Source organism: Haliaeetus albicilla, chromosome 9 (genome assembly GCF_947461875.1).
Source record: "Haliaeetus albicilla chromosome 9, bHalAlb1.1, whole genome shotgun sequence".
Lineage (NCBI taxonomy): Eukaryota > Metazoa > Chordata > Aves > Accipitriformes > Accipitridae > Haliaeetus > Haliaeetus albicilla.
Window position 1 is genome coordinate 19,641,048 of NC_091491.1, and position 16,214 is coordinate 19,657,261.

General features: G+C 37.9%; 1 protein-coding gene across 3 annotated transcripts in view; it reads left to right on the forward strand.

Annotated features, from left to right (window-relative positions):
- Window positions 1–16,214, forward strand: part of LOC104325614 (glypican-5-like) — a 423,584-nt gene that overhangs the window by 81,047 nt on the left and 326,323 nt on the right. For all 3 annotated transcript variants that reach the window (XM_069792021.1, XM_069792019.1, XM_069792020.1), the window contains one exon: window positions 12,546–13,240. In XM_069792021.1, the coding sequence (XP_069648122.1) occupies window positions 12,546–13,240 (695 nt within the window). The remainder of the gene's footprint in view (window positions 1–12,545; window positions 13,241–16,214) is intronic.

Here is a 16,214-nt window from a genome sequence, read left to right on the forward strand (position 1 = left end):
AAAAGCAACACCCAGAATATTTTCCTAAATTTATAGTGATTTGGATTCAGTGTCTGTTGAAGTCAGACATGGAAGTCTCTTTCACTATTTTTCTTCACTAGTGAAATTCTTTGTTCTGACTGTAAAGAAAGTCCATGAACAAGGTCAGTTTCTTCAAGCAAACATGTCCTTTCAATTACCTTATCGTGTTATGACATCAAATATGTTGGCAAAATAATCTACAAGAGGAGATAGCAAAAAATAGATGTTGCAGGAAAGGTTTTTTGTTTTTAAGCATTACTTGCCTGTATCTTTTATGCAAAGCCAATGCCTTTGCCTAGATGTCTAGATGACTATATGTTTTTTGGTGTCCTATGTTGACTATACATGAACCATTTAGTGGCCTGCAGCTGGTTTGTGGAACAATACTAAAGAGGTGAGGATACTGCATGCTCATATGTCACTAGTTTTGGTGGATAGGAGTTTTCCAAGGGTGTGAAAAAACACAGAAGTCAGTGAATTAAACCATTTGCTGAAGGTTACTTGTATGAAAGACTGTCTCTGCACCAAGACTTAGCTATGGGACTCATGTTTTCCTTAGTTTATTTTGCAAAGGCTTCCCTATGTAGACTAGCCTGAGAAAGAAGGATGGGTAAAGTTAGGTTCACAGTACTGGGAAATGAAGTTGATATTACCCAATCCAGAGTCAGAAGAAACAGCTAAAAGGTTTTGTGGCCTGTGCTTTTGAACAAATTAGAAGTACACAGTGATTGTGAAGACTGCCATTCAGTGTCTGACTGCCTTGGTGAGTAGTGATCCTTTTCCCTCTTGCAGCTGAGGACTGGAAGCTCGGCATGTGGGCACATGCAGTTCTCAAGCCAGCTGGCAGTTCTGGGTTAGACAGTCTTCACTGTTGAACACACAGGGCTGCATTACTGCTGTTCTTTACATAAAGACAGTTTTCTTTGTTTTAAAGTTCTTAATAAATACAGATTTAGTCTAGATTTTAAAAAAGGAGGGTGTTTTAAGTCTTACTTGTGACCTTCACTCTTTAATGGAACTCAGACATAATTTCTTGTATTTCTGTTAGTACCTAAACAAGAAGAAAAAAAACCATGAAAAGCAAACCACCCCACCTCCACAATTTCATTTGTTAAGCTAATCCTGTCTCTTGTAGCTATTTTTCTCTTAGATTTTTAGACACAAGTCATAATGGACCACCTAATTCAGCTGAAAATAATGAAATAGTTCATGACCTTCTGAAACAAACGTATTAGTTTTCCTACTGCCAAACTCCTTAATCAGAGGGTCAAGAAAAATCACTCTAGAGACTCCCGTCTGGTTGGTTTTCTGTTAATGAAAAGATTCCCAGAAGAATGAAAAGACTTTTACATCTTCCTGATTTCTCTTGATTGACTCAGAAGAGAGATTTTTGTTCTTTCGTCTTAACTAATGCAGGTCTTTAAAACTATTTTGTACTTATCTTTCTTGATAGTGTTTAATACACCAGAGATACACAAATAAAGTACCTCAATTTCTTCTGTGTCCCAAAGTTACTGGCAGCTTTGAAATGTGTCCCTGCCAGGAAACATGAACATGCAGTGCAGCAATGTACCAGAAACAAGTTTTAGAGTGTTCTTGGTACTCTGGTCGCATTTGGATTCTAAAGATAGGTTTTATATTTTAAACTTCTCCATAGGTAACATCCCAGTGCTTAGTGCCTCATGGATCATCATCAGAGCCACTAAGTCAAGCAACAGAGAGAAGTCTGTAGTGTTTTTGGCACGCCTTGCTTTCTTGTTCTCCAAGCCCAATTGTGTCAAACGTGCAGTGCGTTTGAGCTTCAACAGACCACCAACATAAATGCCTTCTCTTTCTCTAACAATGGCATCTGTTCCTCTCTGGTATTAGTACCTGTCACTGTGCATAGTTGGCACAGCTTTTACTTTCTCTATGGTTTTAATTTGCAGGAAGACTACAGAAGCAATTTTTCACCATTTTTTTCCTAATATTTTTTCAGTAGTCCTTCTTCTCAAGCAATATAAAACAGCAATATCTCCACATAGCCTTGTTTTACTTGTACATTAGCTGTGTCCTGACCTAATTGCATTTTGGACTTTCTGGTTTTGTATGGCAGTAGCCTACAGTTACTATGACTTGCTTGCTCCTGAACACTTGTATGTATATGTCCTACATGTGTTGTTATTTAAATGTTGTCCCCACCCTTACCTAGGCATAGATTCCAGTTAAGAGGTGTTTTTTTGTTTTTCTTTTTTTTTTTTTTTTTTAATTCCATATAAGCCCAGAGCATTCAGAGTTCTATGATAAATGACACACTGTGTCAAGCCAGCCCATACTGCCATACTGCAGTTGTGAATGCACAGAGATTCTTCCACAAGTCTGTTTTAGTTCTGGAAACTACACTATATGCACTAAATATCTTATTCCAAAAGTGCTTTTGATAAAAGTAGTCTGGGGAATCCAAAGAAAGGTGACACCCTTTTATTCTGTCCAGTGGTCTGTGGGAAGAGATTACCTGAAAGCCTTAATCCTAGAGATTGCAATAAGGGTATTATCTTCACTTACAAACTAGCCCCATGCTAGGATACATAGTGCAGTGATTCACAGCATTGAAAAACTGCTTATGCCTGTGGAAAAGTAATTGCTATGGAACCCCACAAAGAATGAGGTAATGTTTGCACCATCTCCCAATAATAGTAACATTTTTGTGTGTCAGTGCTTAACGTGTATAGTCACCAGGACCAGTTACCTCCCTGGCTAGCCTCAGGTATAAGCATGCCCTAACGGTACCTTGAGCTCCATCTTTCACTGTGTATTTTGTTAACAACCATGTGAGTTTGATTATTAACAGAACAGTACACTTCTCAAAACTGTTGTGTATTGAAAATGGGTAGAAAAAGTGGAAAGAAAAATACTTTGGCAGTGGAGGTTCTGCTCATTCAAAGGAATTGCAGCCATATATACAAAGTATCTATTCTGAAGAAACCAAACTGAGGGCAATCCACTTTTTAGAGCCCAGTATAAATCCTGTCTAACACCATGCAAGTCTTGGATTGTTGGGCCAGCACACCTTTTGGGGCTGACTATGTTTTTACAACAATACACAATTATGCCCTCCCCTCCCCCCTCAAACCTCAACCCCCAAAACCCACCCCACAGCAAGAACCTAACTAGAAAACATACCAGGGGGTTTACCTCATCCCATAAAGTGATGACTCATCATTGATTTTTAAGAAAACATCATTCAAGCTGTTGTTTATTTTTACTGGAAAGTTTTTTTTGTTTTCTAAGGAAGAATGATGACTTTTCAGTTGACTATAGATCTTTGCAACTGTGCACAGGGTTTTAGCCTGAAAAAGTAAAAGTGGATGCTTTTTTTATGTGGCAAAACCTTTGTTTATTAGAATAGTTAAATAACACCTAATTTAAGCAATTTAGACTGTTTCTGTGGATCTATCCTTAAAGAAATGTTGATAGTTATGGAGCTGTCATTCAAAGCTATTTTACAAGTGCTTTGTTGCAATCCATCTTGGGAACTGTGTACTACTTGCTGTAGCTGTGGCTTCCAGTCATCACTGTCTGTGTTAGTGATTGATCAAATAAATCAGATAACATCATTTCTGCTCCTAGTCTGATGGCTGTTAAAGCTCCTAAGAAGTTCAAAGATAGTTATAGTTATGTGAAGAGCCTAGATACCTACAGTTACATAACTGCTTGTGTTTTTTTTCCTTTGTAGATTGTAAGAACCGCTTTTATAAATTAATTGTTCTTGGAAAGCAAATTAAAGGCATAGCTAATGTTGTTGAAGCACAGCTGTAATTCTTTCTTCAGTTATTTTGGCCCAACTCCTGTTAAAACTGTGAATTGATATTATTAAGTAATAGCTGACAGGTTTGAACTTGGCAGATATGAATTATATGAATCATCTTTTGGAATTCTGTTTTGACAGAAGGAGAATAATACTGATAGCCACAGCTTTATAAAAAGTCCAGCCATAGTCCTCAGGGCTTTTACTGCTCTTTTAGATCATCTTACCATGGTGATGCTAGATGTCCATCAGCCTTCTACTGCACAAATATTCTCAAAGAACTACTTGCTTTATTTATCTATCTATCAGCAAAAGCCCAGTAGTGTCATAAAAGGTTAATAACACATCTGGTCTCCAGCTTTCTGCTGGTCAACTGATTTAGTTTTAGTTGAAACTGCTCACTTTAAAAAGGAGTAAGTAATTGCACCCTATAATTACAGTGTATAAAGTACTGTACAACTGTACTGAAATGCAGTATACAGAAATAATAAACAGCTAAATTTAATTACCAGCTCATTCATTGTATTCACAGAAAGTTTGAAGGTGAAATAAATTGTGAGCAGCTCAAAATCAAGTTAGCAAACTGTTACTGATTTTGTGAAGCATAGCAACTTAATTATTTTCTATAAACTCTTCCATATTCTTTAAAAAGGGTGGATAGGGTTTGGTACAGCAGACTGCAGAGCTTTCTCTAGTCTGTCTTTTTCGGCTAGTTCTTAGTTGCAACTTTTTTATATATTGTTGCTTTGTTAATGATAAAGCCGAGGCCACTAAGTCTGAAAAATGTGTGCACTGTGGTTACTAATTCCAGTAGTTTGGATATATTCCCCACCACACTGTCTCCCGAAATCATTATTTGATTTCATGGCAAAATTATCAGAGCAGAACAAAAGACTGCTATTTATCACTGGACTGTTCTGTGGCTACTAAGGTATCTCCTAGGCTTGTGTGTCTACTGCCTTTTTTTCCCCTTTGGATAACCAGCCTATGAAGCAGTGAGCCTATTTTAGGCTTGGTGATGTTATTTCTGTTATTGATGCTTCCAGAATCAAATACTCACCAAAATAACCTAAAGTTAATGGTTTCAATGTTCATCAATCTCACCAAAATATGAGCTGCATATTTCCTGCCCTTCTCCCTGTACAAGACTGTATAGTAAAGAAGCTGTTTAAGTTTACAAAAAAGCAGAAGAAAATGAAGAAGAAAGTGTACTGTAGGACTGTTTGATTCAGAAAAGGGTGTGGGTGTGCTGGCTGGAGCAGCAGTCTGAGGGGGTGGTTGTTTCCTATATAATTGCACAGCTGTGCCAAGGCTGAAAGAACAGGTTTGTGCATATGAAGACAACAAACAAGATTCATTTTCATGCCAAGATAGAAGTTTTCAGGTGGTACCTAATGGTCTTGGTTCCTATTGCTGTTATTGGAAGTCAGTCTTCCAACAGACCATTTGGAAATTGGTTTTCCTAAGTGCCTTTTCTTTGCTGACATTACCAAATTATAATAACGGGTCTGCTGCTCTGAAACTCAAATTGCACCAGGCTTTCTCATGTCCAGTGTTACATGTGGTAAACTGCTGTCCAACCTCCCAGCACAGGAGATACTACTAAGGAAAGACCAGTTATTCTTCTGCTCTGGAAGTTTCACTGCTAGAATTTTTTAAAGCCCTTGCAACTTTTCGTAAGTATTCTTAAGTTAAAAATACTCTTAAATTACACTTGAAACTGAGCAGAGGTTTAAGGATGATAGTAGTGGCTTGTGAATAATCCTACTCATTGATTTCCAGTTAATCAGTGTTGTCCATAGCTGTTAGGTATGGACAGAGGAGGGGGCACAGACTTTTTACTTTTCAACTTAGGCAGAAGTTTCTATCAACAAGTACATGATGGGGTAGTTATCTGAGGTTATCAATGTAGACAAACTCACAGAGGGACTGTTAAGTAAAGACCTTGCTCCACGTGCAGTAATGGAAAGCTGGTGTGTTTTGTTTTGTTTTGTTTTCTCCTGTCTGATCTATATTCTGAAGGATTGATTAGCTCTAAAGACATCATACTCTCTCCTTGCTGTCGAAGTGAGCAAATTCAAATTTTCCTTTCCCCCCTTTCCAAAACTGACTTTGCTTTCTTGCTTTTGAATCTGTTTTGCACTCTGCCTTGTTAAAAGCAGCTACAAGAGTTGAGTAGAAAGCAAGAGATGCTTCTACTTGGCCCTGCTTCTGAGAGCTTTCAGTTTTTTCTGTGACCCAAAATGTTTTGGAGCAAGCTTGCAATGTTTTCTGCAAATGTTGGGGTAGTGTCAACTACGATGTGGTGGACATAATTCTTCCATGAGACTGCTGCTATGTTTATTAGCGTATTATTTCTCATCAGCTTCATCAAGAGCAACTGTGTTTATGTATAGGACAACTGCTGTTCTAAAACCAGTAAATCACATGAAAAAGTGGGTATTAAAGAGCTTTGGCCCTATGTTCAGCAGAGTGATTCAGGATAAATAAGAAGGAAACTTCCAATGCTTGACACTCTTTGCTACTAGCAAAATGTCACAAAATAGAAATGAAGCTGAAAGTTATAAGAAGTTTTTTTTCAAAAGCAGCTTAATGAATGAATGGATTTCTTTGCAAATATGACACAATTTGTTTTGCACTTAAGATTACTTAAAAAAAAATCTAAAAAAATCCCCACCTGTTCATCTTGTTTAATTATGCTTTTAGAGCATTCTTTGTTCTTATTCTTTTAAATACATTCAGAGATCATTGCATATCAAAAAAAGTAGAACTCCGAATTTTATTTGTGTGTCACATAGATCTGTATCTGGGTGTGATTTTCTGTGTACATTGTTCTTTATGCATCGAGTTGCAAATAGTATGTACTTAAATTCTACTGCTGCAAAATATTAGTATGTTGTCCTTTATTTTGGCAAGCCATAAAGATGCAGAAGATTTAACGGACTTGAAAGTATTAAAAGGAAGCTATTGTTCTAACAAACTGTAGCTTTCATTCGTCCTGTAACTCTGTAATAAATGCAAGATGTTGAAGGGAAAGGAGCCAAATATTAGTGTGGTCCTAAGAGACCAAACAAATAAAGGGCCTACTTAAATTTGTCATTCTTCTTTCACGATTACACTCAAATCTAAAATATACACAGATGTTATTTCTGTATAGATTGTTTCAGTGTTTGCTTCTACTTTTGGTTTATTGAGCATTGTTAAATCTTTTCAGTAATGTTTATAATATGGTTTCCTTTTTTCTTTTTTCTTTTTTTTTTTAAAGTTTGTGGATTTTTTAAAATTTAAGTTCAGCACACATTCAATTATTGCAGAGTTGTCCTGGTTTCAGCTGGGATGTAGTTAACTGTCTTCCTAGTAGCTGGTACAGTGCTATGTTTTGAGTTCAGTATGTGAAGAATGTTGATAACACTGATGTTTTCAGTTGTTGCTCAGTAGTGTTTAGACTATAGTCAAGGATTTTTCAGCTTCTCATGCCCAGCCAGGGCACCTGACCCAAACTGGCCAACAGTGTATTCCATACCATGTGACATCCCATCTAGTTTAGGAACTGGGAAGGGGGGGGGCAGGGTTTTTTCGCCGCTCGGGGACTGGCTGGGTGTGGGTCGGCGGGTGGTGAGCAATTGCCCTGCGCATCATTTGTACATTTCAATCCTTTTATTACTACTGTTGTCATTTTATTAGTGTTATCATTATCATTATTAGTCTCTTCTTTTCTGTTCTATTAAATCGTTCTTATCTCAACCCAGGAGTTTTACTTCTTTTCCTGATTTTCTCCCCCATCCCACTGGATGGGGGGGAGTGAGTGAGCGGCTGCGTGGTGCTTAGTTGCTGGCTGGGGTTAAACCACGACAAGAGTATAAGGAATTATTAATGTAGTGGAGAGCCTCTGCATTAGCAGGGTGGTCTTACCTTGTCAGTTCTGTGGGCAAGGCGCCAGCTTTGAGTCACACTCAGAACACAGAAGCATAATGGCAATGACGTTAACTTTCCTGTCAGATATGCGTGTTGTGATTTGCACTCAGTTTTATAGCTTTGGTCTTTGAAGACACAGGGGTTCAAACAGTAGGCCACTCTTATCTGAGCCTCAGCTACTGCGCAACAGAAATGGTCCTCTGCACAGAGGTGTCTGGTGCTTAGATTGACTTTATTTTGGGAAAATGGTTCCCATGCCTGTATTGGACCTGTGAAAAGAAAAGAACATGGATTTGGACCGATTCATAATTCAGCAACATGGAAGTTGCTTAGCATCTCCTAATGCTCCCTATCTGAACCCTGTAGTTGCTTATGGAATAAGGATCTCAATAGCTTGTGAAGGTCTAGTATAAGAGAGGGAAATAAATGAACTTTCTCTATGTATGGCTATCATACGTGGATCCAGATTTTCTTGGAGAACTCCCCATCTGTGTGCATTCCCTGAGACCACATCTGCTGACTGTCATGCACTGTAAGAAATCTAGGGTTTATAAGATGAAAGCAATCCTGAATGCAAGCTCTCGTACTACTATGTGTGCGCAGACTTGTCATGGCTTCAGTGAATAGTTCTGTTGAGGTCTTTCCTTGAGACTATGTTGCCATGAGTCTGGGAGCCTGAAAAAATAAACAATTCCTTAGAAAGATTTTTGTGGCAGAAAGAGTGGCAAATTGATGTGTGGCAGTTTTGAACCTTTGATTCTTGTCCTAAGGATAAGGCTGCAGAAGAGGTGGTGGCCTGGATACAAACTTGGAGAGCTGTTGCACCAGACTGCACTAAAATGGAGATGACAGCAATTTAAAAACACAAGAAGCTATTCCTGCTGAAGTGAGTTAGCGTAAGTCATTGAATGCAGTGTTTACATGACACGAGGAACTAGTCAAAGCTGTAGTTACAATATTAGATATTTTTTCTCTGCCTGTACTGTTACTTAAAATCTACTTGTTCTTTCCCCAAATAGATCTCCAGGTGGTGAAAAAAATAGAGGAAATACTTGGAAAATGCTGGTACACCAGTGTTGGGCAGACTGATACATGCCTTCTAAGTCTGTTTCTCCCTGTAGCACTATCCTTTGGCAGATTTCTTCAGCAGAAACACTTACATTCTGCAGCTGCTTCTGACATACAGTGGGCTTAAATTAGGATTAAAACCTGGTGAAGTTGTTAGTGGTGTTACACCGGTGCAAAAGCTGGTGTGAGATAAGTCAGGAATCCTTTGTGATTTTTATTGCATTAGGTATATGAAATGTAGCTGCTGGCTGGTTTAAGAGAAGTAAAACATCTTCTGTGTCAGGATGGATGTATTTGTTGGAAGGAAGCTATCACTCAAAACCAAGCTGTGCTGTGCTCATGATGAATAAACATGGGTGCTATACATGCAAAGCAATGTTTTTCCATCTGTGTGTGATAGACTGAGCATAATACAATTTTTTAGTGTACGTGAATGCTAGGACCAGTCTAGAAACCCGGCGTGCAAACTGGTTAGCTGCTTGTCCTGGCAGGCCCTGTGCTGCTGGCGGAGTAGCAAAACCAGTGTGGCATCTTGTCATAACGGGGCTTGTCTCCAGAAGCTAATTTTCAAACACCAGCAGTTCAGATGTGAAGTTTCCAGAGGTGAGCTGTATTTGATCAGCTGTGTTTGACTGTCATAGACACATCAGTGGTGTTGTCAGGTGTTTTGTGAGTGCATGATAAACAGTTTGAACAAAATTCCGCCCATGGAAGGTGAAGTTGCCTGACTTTAAGTAGTTACCAGTGCGTTAGTTCAAAATCCAAAGCTGACTATTGTGCTACTCGCCTTCTAGTCTTAAACCAAAAAGGGGCTTTTGAGGAACATGAGAACAAACCTTGTTCTTCACCTTCCTATTTATTTTAATATGAAAGAAAGACAAAAGATACATAATGTTTCCATCAAACTGGATGATTTTGGCTATGGCTTATTTCTGTTCAGGATCAATATATTTGCAATTTATAGTACATTGTATGTTGCTGGGGGGGGAGGGGGGGTGTAGCCAAAGGCTGTGAAAGAGGATCAAATGTTTATCCCAGTGTATGCTTAGGCTTAGAATTCAGCTTTTTGCAAGTTCATAAATGTCTAAAGTTTGCTGTATTTGACTGCACAGATGAGCACCCGCTTTTTCAGATAGCAGTAAACCTTCCTTGGGATTTAGAAACTCTGTACAAAGTACCATATAAGGTGTATTAAAAGCATATAATTAATCACTTTTAAGGTTGCTAAGGTTGCCTGCTCTGTACAACCAGAATGCAAGCTGTCCATTGTTACAGAATTGTTCAACTGCATGGAGCTAATTAAAGGTCTAAGAACATCTAGCTGATCAGTAATTTGATTGTCTCAAACATCTCTTAATGCCCTAACAATGAAAAAAGACCTACATATTTCCTTCTCAAACCAGCCAATCATTGGTAGAGTGCCTGCAAGCATGAGTAATTTTTTGAGTCTGACCAGTGGTGATAAGGAAGCAAATGATACCTTATGGGTGTTTGCAGCACATCTACAACCAGCAGAAATGTTTTTTTTGTACCATATTTTTGATGTTAGGGCTCTTTTTGCAGGAGGAATGAAGCTATATACCATCACAATTTTACTCTTACACAATGAAAAATAAATGATGCTATTTTGATTTCATACTTGTCTCAGAAGAATGCAGAATTTTATTTAATTGAATGCAGAATTTTCACAGTTTAAGAGGCTTGAAAATAAAATGCTACATGGTTTCTAGTCTACAACCTAGTATCCCAGGAAGCTGGCGACATCTGTTTTCTTGGGATGTACGTTGTCATTGATTGTTTTGCTCTCATCTTTTACTGGGGCTGTTATTTCTTGGCACAATAAGGATACTTGCACATTCATAAATGCATTTCATTTAGTTTTCAGATAAGGAGGATAAAGTCTGCAGTTCTGTCTTTATGGATGTGGAAGGTAAAGCAACAGCGTAAGACTGTTGGCATTGTAGGAGACAGTCCCTGCTCCCATAATCTAATGATAAGCTGAATATCCATAAGGGAGCATGTGTAGTTGAAGGAGGAAACTTAAAACACTGTTTTCATGTTTTGAATATTTCCATTGCCTTTTTAGTATGATAAACAAAAATGGTTTAGGTTTCCTCTAGAAATTTGATGTGGCAAACAAAAAAACTTTTAATAAAGTGTGCAGTAGCACACAGCTAACTGCACTCAGTTTAGGTTGTGTCAATATTTCCATCATAAATCCAATTTTCAGAATTTTTGTCAGCTGTAAAAGTCTGCCTCAGTTTGAAACTTGGCAAGATGTTTCTCTGCCTGAGAATGGACTTTCTTCTTTTTCAACTGAAGTGTATCTGAATTCTTAATTTCTAGGATTTTATAAGCACTTCCAGAGTATTAGTTGCTGTAATACCCGTGGGAATGCTGAAGTGATTCTCTGGAAGAAGGATACAGCGCACGTGTGTGTAAAATACTGATGATTTAACGTACAATACGATTTGTTGTATTATCTGTCTAGTTAAATCGCTTTTTACTTTGTGGTAAAGGGATTGTAATGCTTATCCTAACAAAGAAGTTAGTTGCCCAGGGAGATGTAATAGAGGAAGGCACTGAGCAGGCTTTTCTACAAAACTTTGCCAGTGTATGCTAATCTTGACTTACAGTATTGTATCTGCTCCTTTGCTGACCTGATCTTTGAGCAACTTTGGTTTGTGTTACATTGCAGTGAATCGCATGGTGATGTTCAGATGAATGTAGAGTAGGATTAGACTGAAAACCCATTATCTGGCCAGTCCTCAGGAGGCATAAAATGATAGGTCTCCTGCCTTGACTGGAACTACTCGCCAACCTGATGAGTGCAAGAATGATTTATGTCAGAGGCTTTTTATTGTAGAGCTTCCAAAGAAAGCAGTAGGAATGGTGTGGATTACTGTCTTCTGTGTCATTAAAAATAATCTTGGGAGCTGATCCCTTCCTTGTCTCTGTCTATGAATTCTAGTACCCGCAATCAGTGTTTTGCGCGTATAATATTTGCCTTCTACAATTTGAAATGTGTTAACCATGGCACTCCTTAATTTTTATTATTTATTTTTTTTAGGCCACTCAGAAATGATATAGTTAAAGGAGATACTGTTTTCCTGACTTTATTATTTCATTTTGATTTTGGCTCATAGCAGACTTGATGTCGTCCTGCCCAACCACTCTGGCTGGTGTCCAGACCTAGCTGATGTTAACAGGGAAAGAATTTATTCACATGGCATCTTTCCTTCATCCTTGAGTTATACTTTGCAAGAAGTGCCTCTCAGCCACCCACTCACAGCACTGTGAAACAAAAGCTTCAACTTCTGTTTGTGTTCAGTTATCTCACAAGCTTTCATTGAGCTAGAGGGATGTTTTGGAAATGTATCTAGTTGAACTGCCTAAATGCAGTGTCAGTTACAAAAGCCATCTTGCAGAGACCTTGGCTGTGCTCACTGGAGTCTGTGTGAGTCCTTCACTGACCTCTATAGTTTGGGACAGCGTCTAACTAGTGAGAATACAGTCATCTTTTTTAAAGAAAATATTTGTGTATTATGTGTTGTCTTTATTATGCACATGTAAGATTTAGGTGTCTTTTTTAATCATATTGCTGATGAAAGCTGTATTAACTATTAGTGTATTCATATTGCAGATTTCATGTAACTATTGATGTTCCTGTTCAGGACAATATTAGTCCTGTGATTAAGATGTCAGGTGCTTGCTATTAACCTCTAGTTTTTTCTCTCCCCTGCACCCTTTTTAGAGGCCTTTGAGTCTTTGCTTCGCTTCGCTGAAAACCGCACAAGTTCCCTGTTTGAGACAGCTTACAGACCTATGGCAAAAGAAGCAGCAGAGCCTGTTAAAGAACTTTTTACAGACATCTCTCTCTACATTCTGGGTGCAGAAACTACAGTGGAAAGTGCAGTATTACGGTTCTTTGACAGTCTCTTTCCTCTGGTGTATAGTCGGCTAATAAACCCAGGAATTACAGATTTATCAGAGGACTATACAGAGTGTCTACGGCTTACAAGGCAAGACATAAATCCTTTTGGACGCTATTCGAAAAACATGGTTACAGAGCTGTCAAAATCTCTTTGGGCAAGTAGGATGCTCAGCCAGGCCCTCAGTCTGGGCACTGAAGTGATAAATACTACTGAACATGTAGCTCTTACGAAGGAATGTAGCAAAGCTCTAGTGAAGATGCAGTACTGCCCGCATTGCCAGGGCCTGACGCTAATCAGACCCTGTGTCGGATATTGTCTAAATGTAATGAGGGGCTGTTTGGCCAGTGTGTCAGAACTGGATGCACAATGGAGGGAGTATATCTCCACACTGGAATATCTGACTAATGAAATGGCTGCCTCACATGATCTGGAAATTGCACTGATGGGAATCCGGAACTCCATCAATGAAGCCATCCTGCATGCACAGTTGAATGGACCACAGCTCTCCGCTACAGTAAGTGTTCTCTAATTATTTGCTACTCCCATTTACCACTTCAATTATTTGATGAATAAACATTTAAACACAAGTTGGTGTTGTCTTTGCATCAGTTTTTAGTCTTCAACTAGATCGTTGTTTAGTGGTCTGTGAAAACATTACAGATGATTATGTTGGGGTTCAGTAGACTCTGCTTTGAAATGAAAGGGTTGGGGGGAAGTTTGTTCCTTGAGAAGCGGTGCTGTAAAGCAGATAGCTCTTGCTTCTCTGCAGAATTTTCTAAACAAAAATTGGGGTATATTATACTTGATGTCAACAATGTATTTTCATACTCTAAAACATCTGATCCTTTAACTCTAGGAGCGGTGTTTCCCTGGTGTGTGAGTATTTATAGTGTGTGGGAACATTCCACAGGAATTGGTATAAGGGGTTAGAAAAGTAGGTTTCTAAATAAAGTCAAAGAAATTAACTTTTATAATTTTACAGTCCCGTTGTTTTTTTGTTGACTGAGACATCAGGAAGGTGGTATGGCTCTATAATGAGTATACCTGTCATACAAAATTTGGAAAAAGAGCATTAAAAAAAAAAAATCAAACTTATTTGACATCATTTACGTAAGTAAAGGATAAAAATGCACTTAAAGTGGATCTGTTTTTGTAAGTGGTAGGTTAAGGAGGAAAAAACTAAGATGGTAGAACTCTCTTATAGATAATAGCAGCATATGACTGGCAGGTGTTCTCTCAAGGTGTTGAAGATTAGACCAGAAATTATTGAAATGACTAATGATGCAGAAATTCAACATGACTGTCAATGGAAAAAAAATGAAGCAGTGTGACCTTAAGCAGGGTAAAGACTAATCTAAAAAATGCAGATAGATCTGCCTGTCTTGAAAGTAAAGGAATTCTTGCAGAGAACGAATGAGAAGGAAATGCACAGATCTAAAAATTTAATTCCGGTGCCGAACTCTGGTCACCATATTATGTAAGAGAAAATAATACTTCAAAGAGTCTGCAGAAAGAAGCTATGGCAGAAGGTATTCTAAACTAAGGAAGTATTTTACTGGGAGAAAAATGCCTGTATGTTTGTAACCTTCCAAGATATCTAATGTCACAGCTTTCCTCAGTTTAGAACAGCTGACAGAGCTAGAGACCTACAGTCAGTGTAATATGTAGATTATAAAAACCCCCAACCACTTCTAGTAATCTGATAAAATTTTCACTTGATATTTGTAGTTATCTCAGTTCATGTTGCCACAGGTTCTCCTTTTCTTTTCATCAACAACACTTGTGTCTGCTAGTTTATCTGACATTCATGGATAAACATGAAAAATTAGGAAAAAATTGTGCAGGTTCTTGGATAGCACACAGTAGGCATTGGAGCCTGCATGCATTGCAGAACAGCAGGTCTTCATCATGCTAATGTCTAGTTGGTAGTGTCATAATGTATCCTATAAAGAAGTGTTAAACCTAGAACACATAAGGAGCAACGTTCTTGCATCTACTCTAATTTTCACTCAGATGTTATTTTTATGTGAGTCTAGAAGGGAAATGAAAACAAAAGTACGCTATTATATATATTAGTTTTATCTGACTATAGATAGATACCTCTTAAATCATCCCACGGCTTCATTACTGATTAGAAAGAAGTAATGAGGAATAAAGTTAAGCTTTCTGACTACTAGCAGCAAAAATGGTCTGACAGGTATTTCCTGCAATATATGCAGCATGTTACAAAATGCTAAAACATAACTCTGCATTGCATTTGTTAGCCTTGTAATTAATATGTGCTAGCTTAGCTTTTTGGCAGGGTAAAATTCATAATCCAGGTGAATATCAGATAATTACAGGTGAACTCAATGAGTGTATTGCTTTTAGCTGATTTAGAAGTAGAATTTTTTCTTAAGTGTCTTTCAGGCTGAGGATTTTCTTTAATGATTATTCAAATAATTTTATTTGGGTCTTTCTCAGTTCCCTAGCAGTAACTTTAAATGTTTTCCTTCTTCCATTCAGAATGAATTCAGAAAGTGCTGTTGTGTTTGAAACTACATTCATTCTTTTTTCCCCAAAGTTATCTTTGTTTTCTCTCACTAACGAAATCCCTGTGCACAGAAGAAGATTGTGTGTTGTTTTAGGGACTGCTCTGTAGGATAGCAGACTGTTTGAAGATAAAAACTATATGCCAGTGTGTTATTCTCAGTCTTCTAGCTTTTTCAGCTGTCACCAGGGTAAGATTATATTTTGAAGACAGAGCATGTTGCACTATTTGAGCAAGCATTAGTCTGATACTGATTTAAAACTTTACTGATTAGTTACAAAGGATAACCATTATTTAGAAAATTGAGCCTAATTAAGATGTATTTCCTTCTCCAAAGAAACAGAAAGGAGTTCAATCCTCACCTTCAGGATTTCCGGCTGTGAGATGGCTTCTTGGAATCTGGGGTCTCATTCTCTGCTACACGAAGGGCCCTTTTGGGCCATGCTGACGAGATTAGTACCCGGTGATTTACTGCTTGTTTTACTTAGGGGAATTTTTTTTTCCGAAAAGATGATACCTTCTCTTTTCCCTTCATAAAAATGTAGACACCTTTTTCTGTTCATGCGGTATGGTTTTCAGCTTCTGCAAAACTGGTAATGTTTAACTTACATACAGTTTCCATTACAAATGCTGTAATTGGTTTCATTCAATTATAAATAATCTATGGAAAACTTATTCAGGAAAGCAAAGCGCTCTTAGTAATTTTCATTTATTCTGAGGCAGCCTTAATTAATGTACCTGCCCTTTTAGGAAACATTTTACATTTTTTAATAGACAATATGGCTAAAAATTAGAGTTCTTTTTTAGCTTGCTGCTTGCCTGGATGATAATGAATAATGGAAAGTTAGATTATGTTTTCTTTAAAACAGGGGGAAGGGGTGAAATAAACCAATAAAGCACTTAGGGTACTTTGCTCAAATGAGGTGCAGTCAATTATTATAAATTAAAAAACAAATCC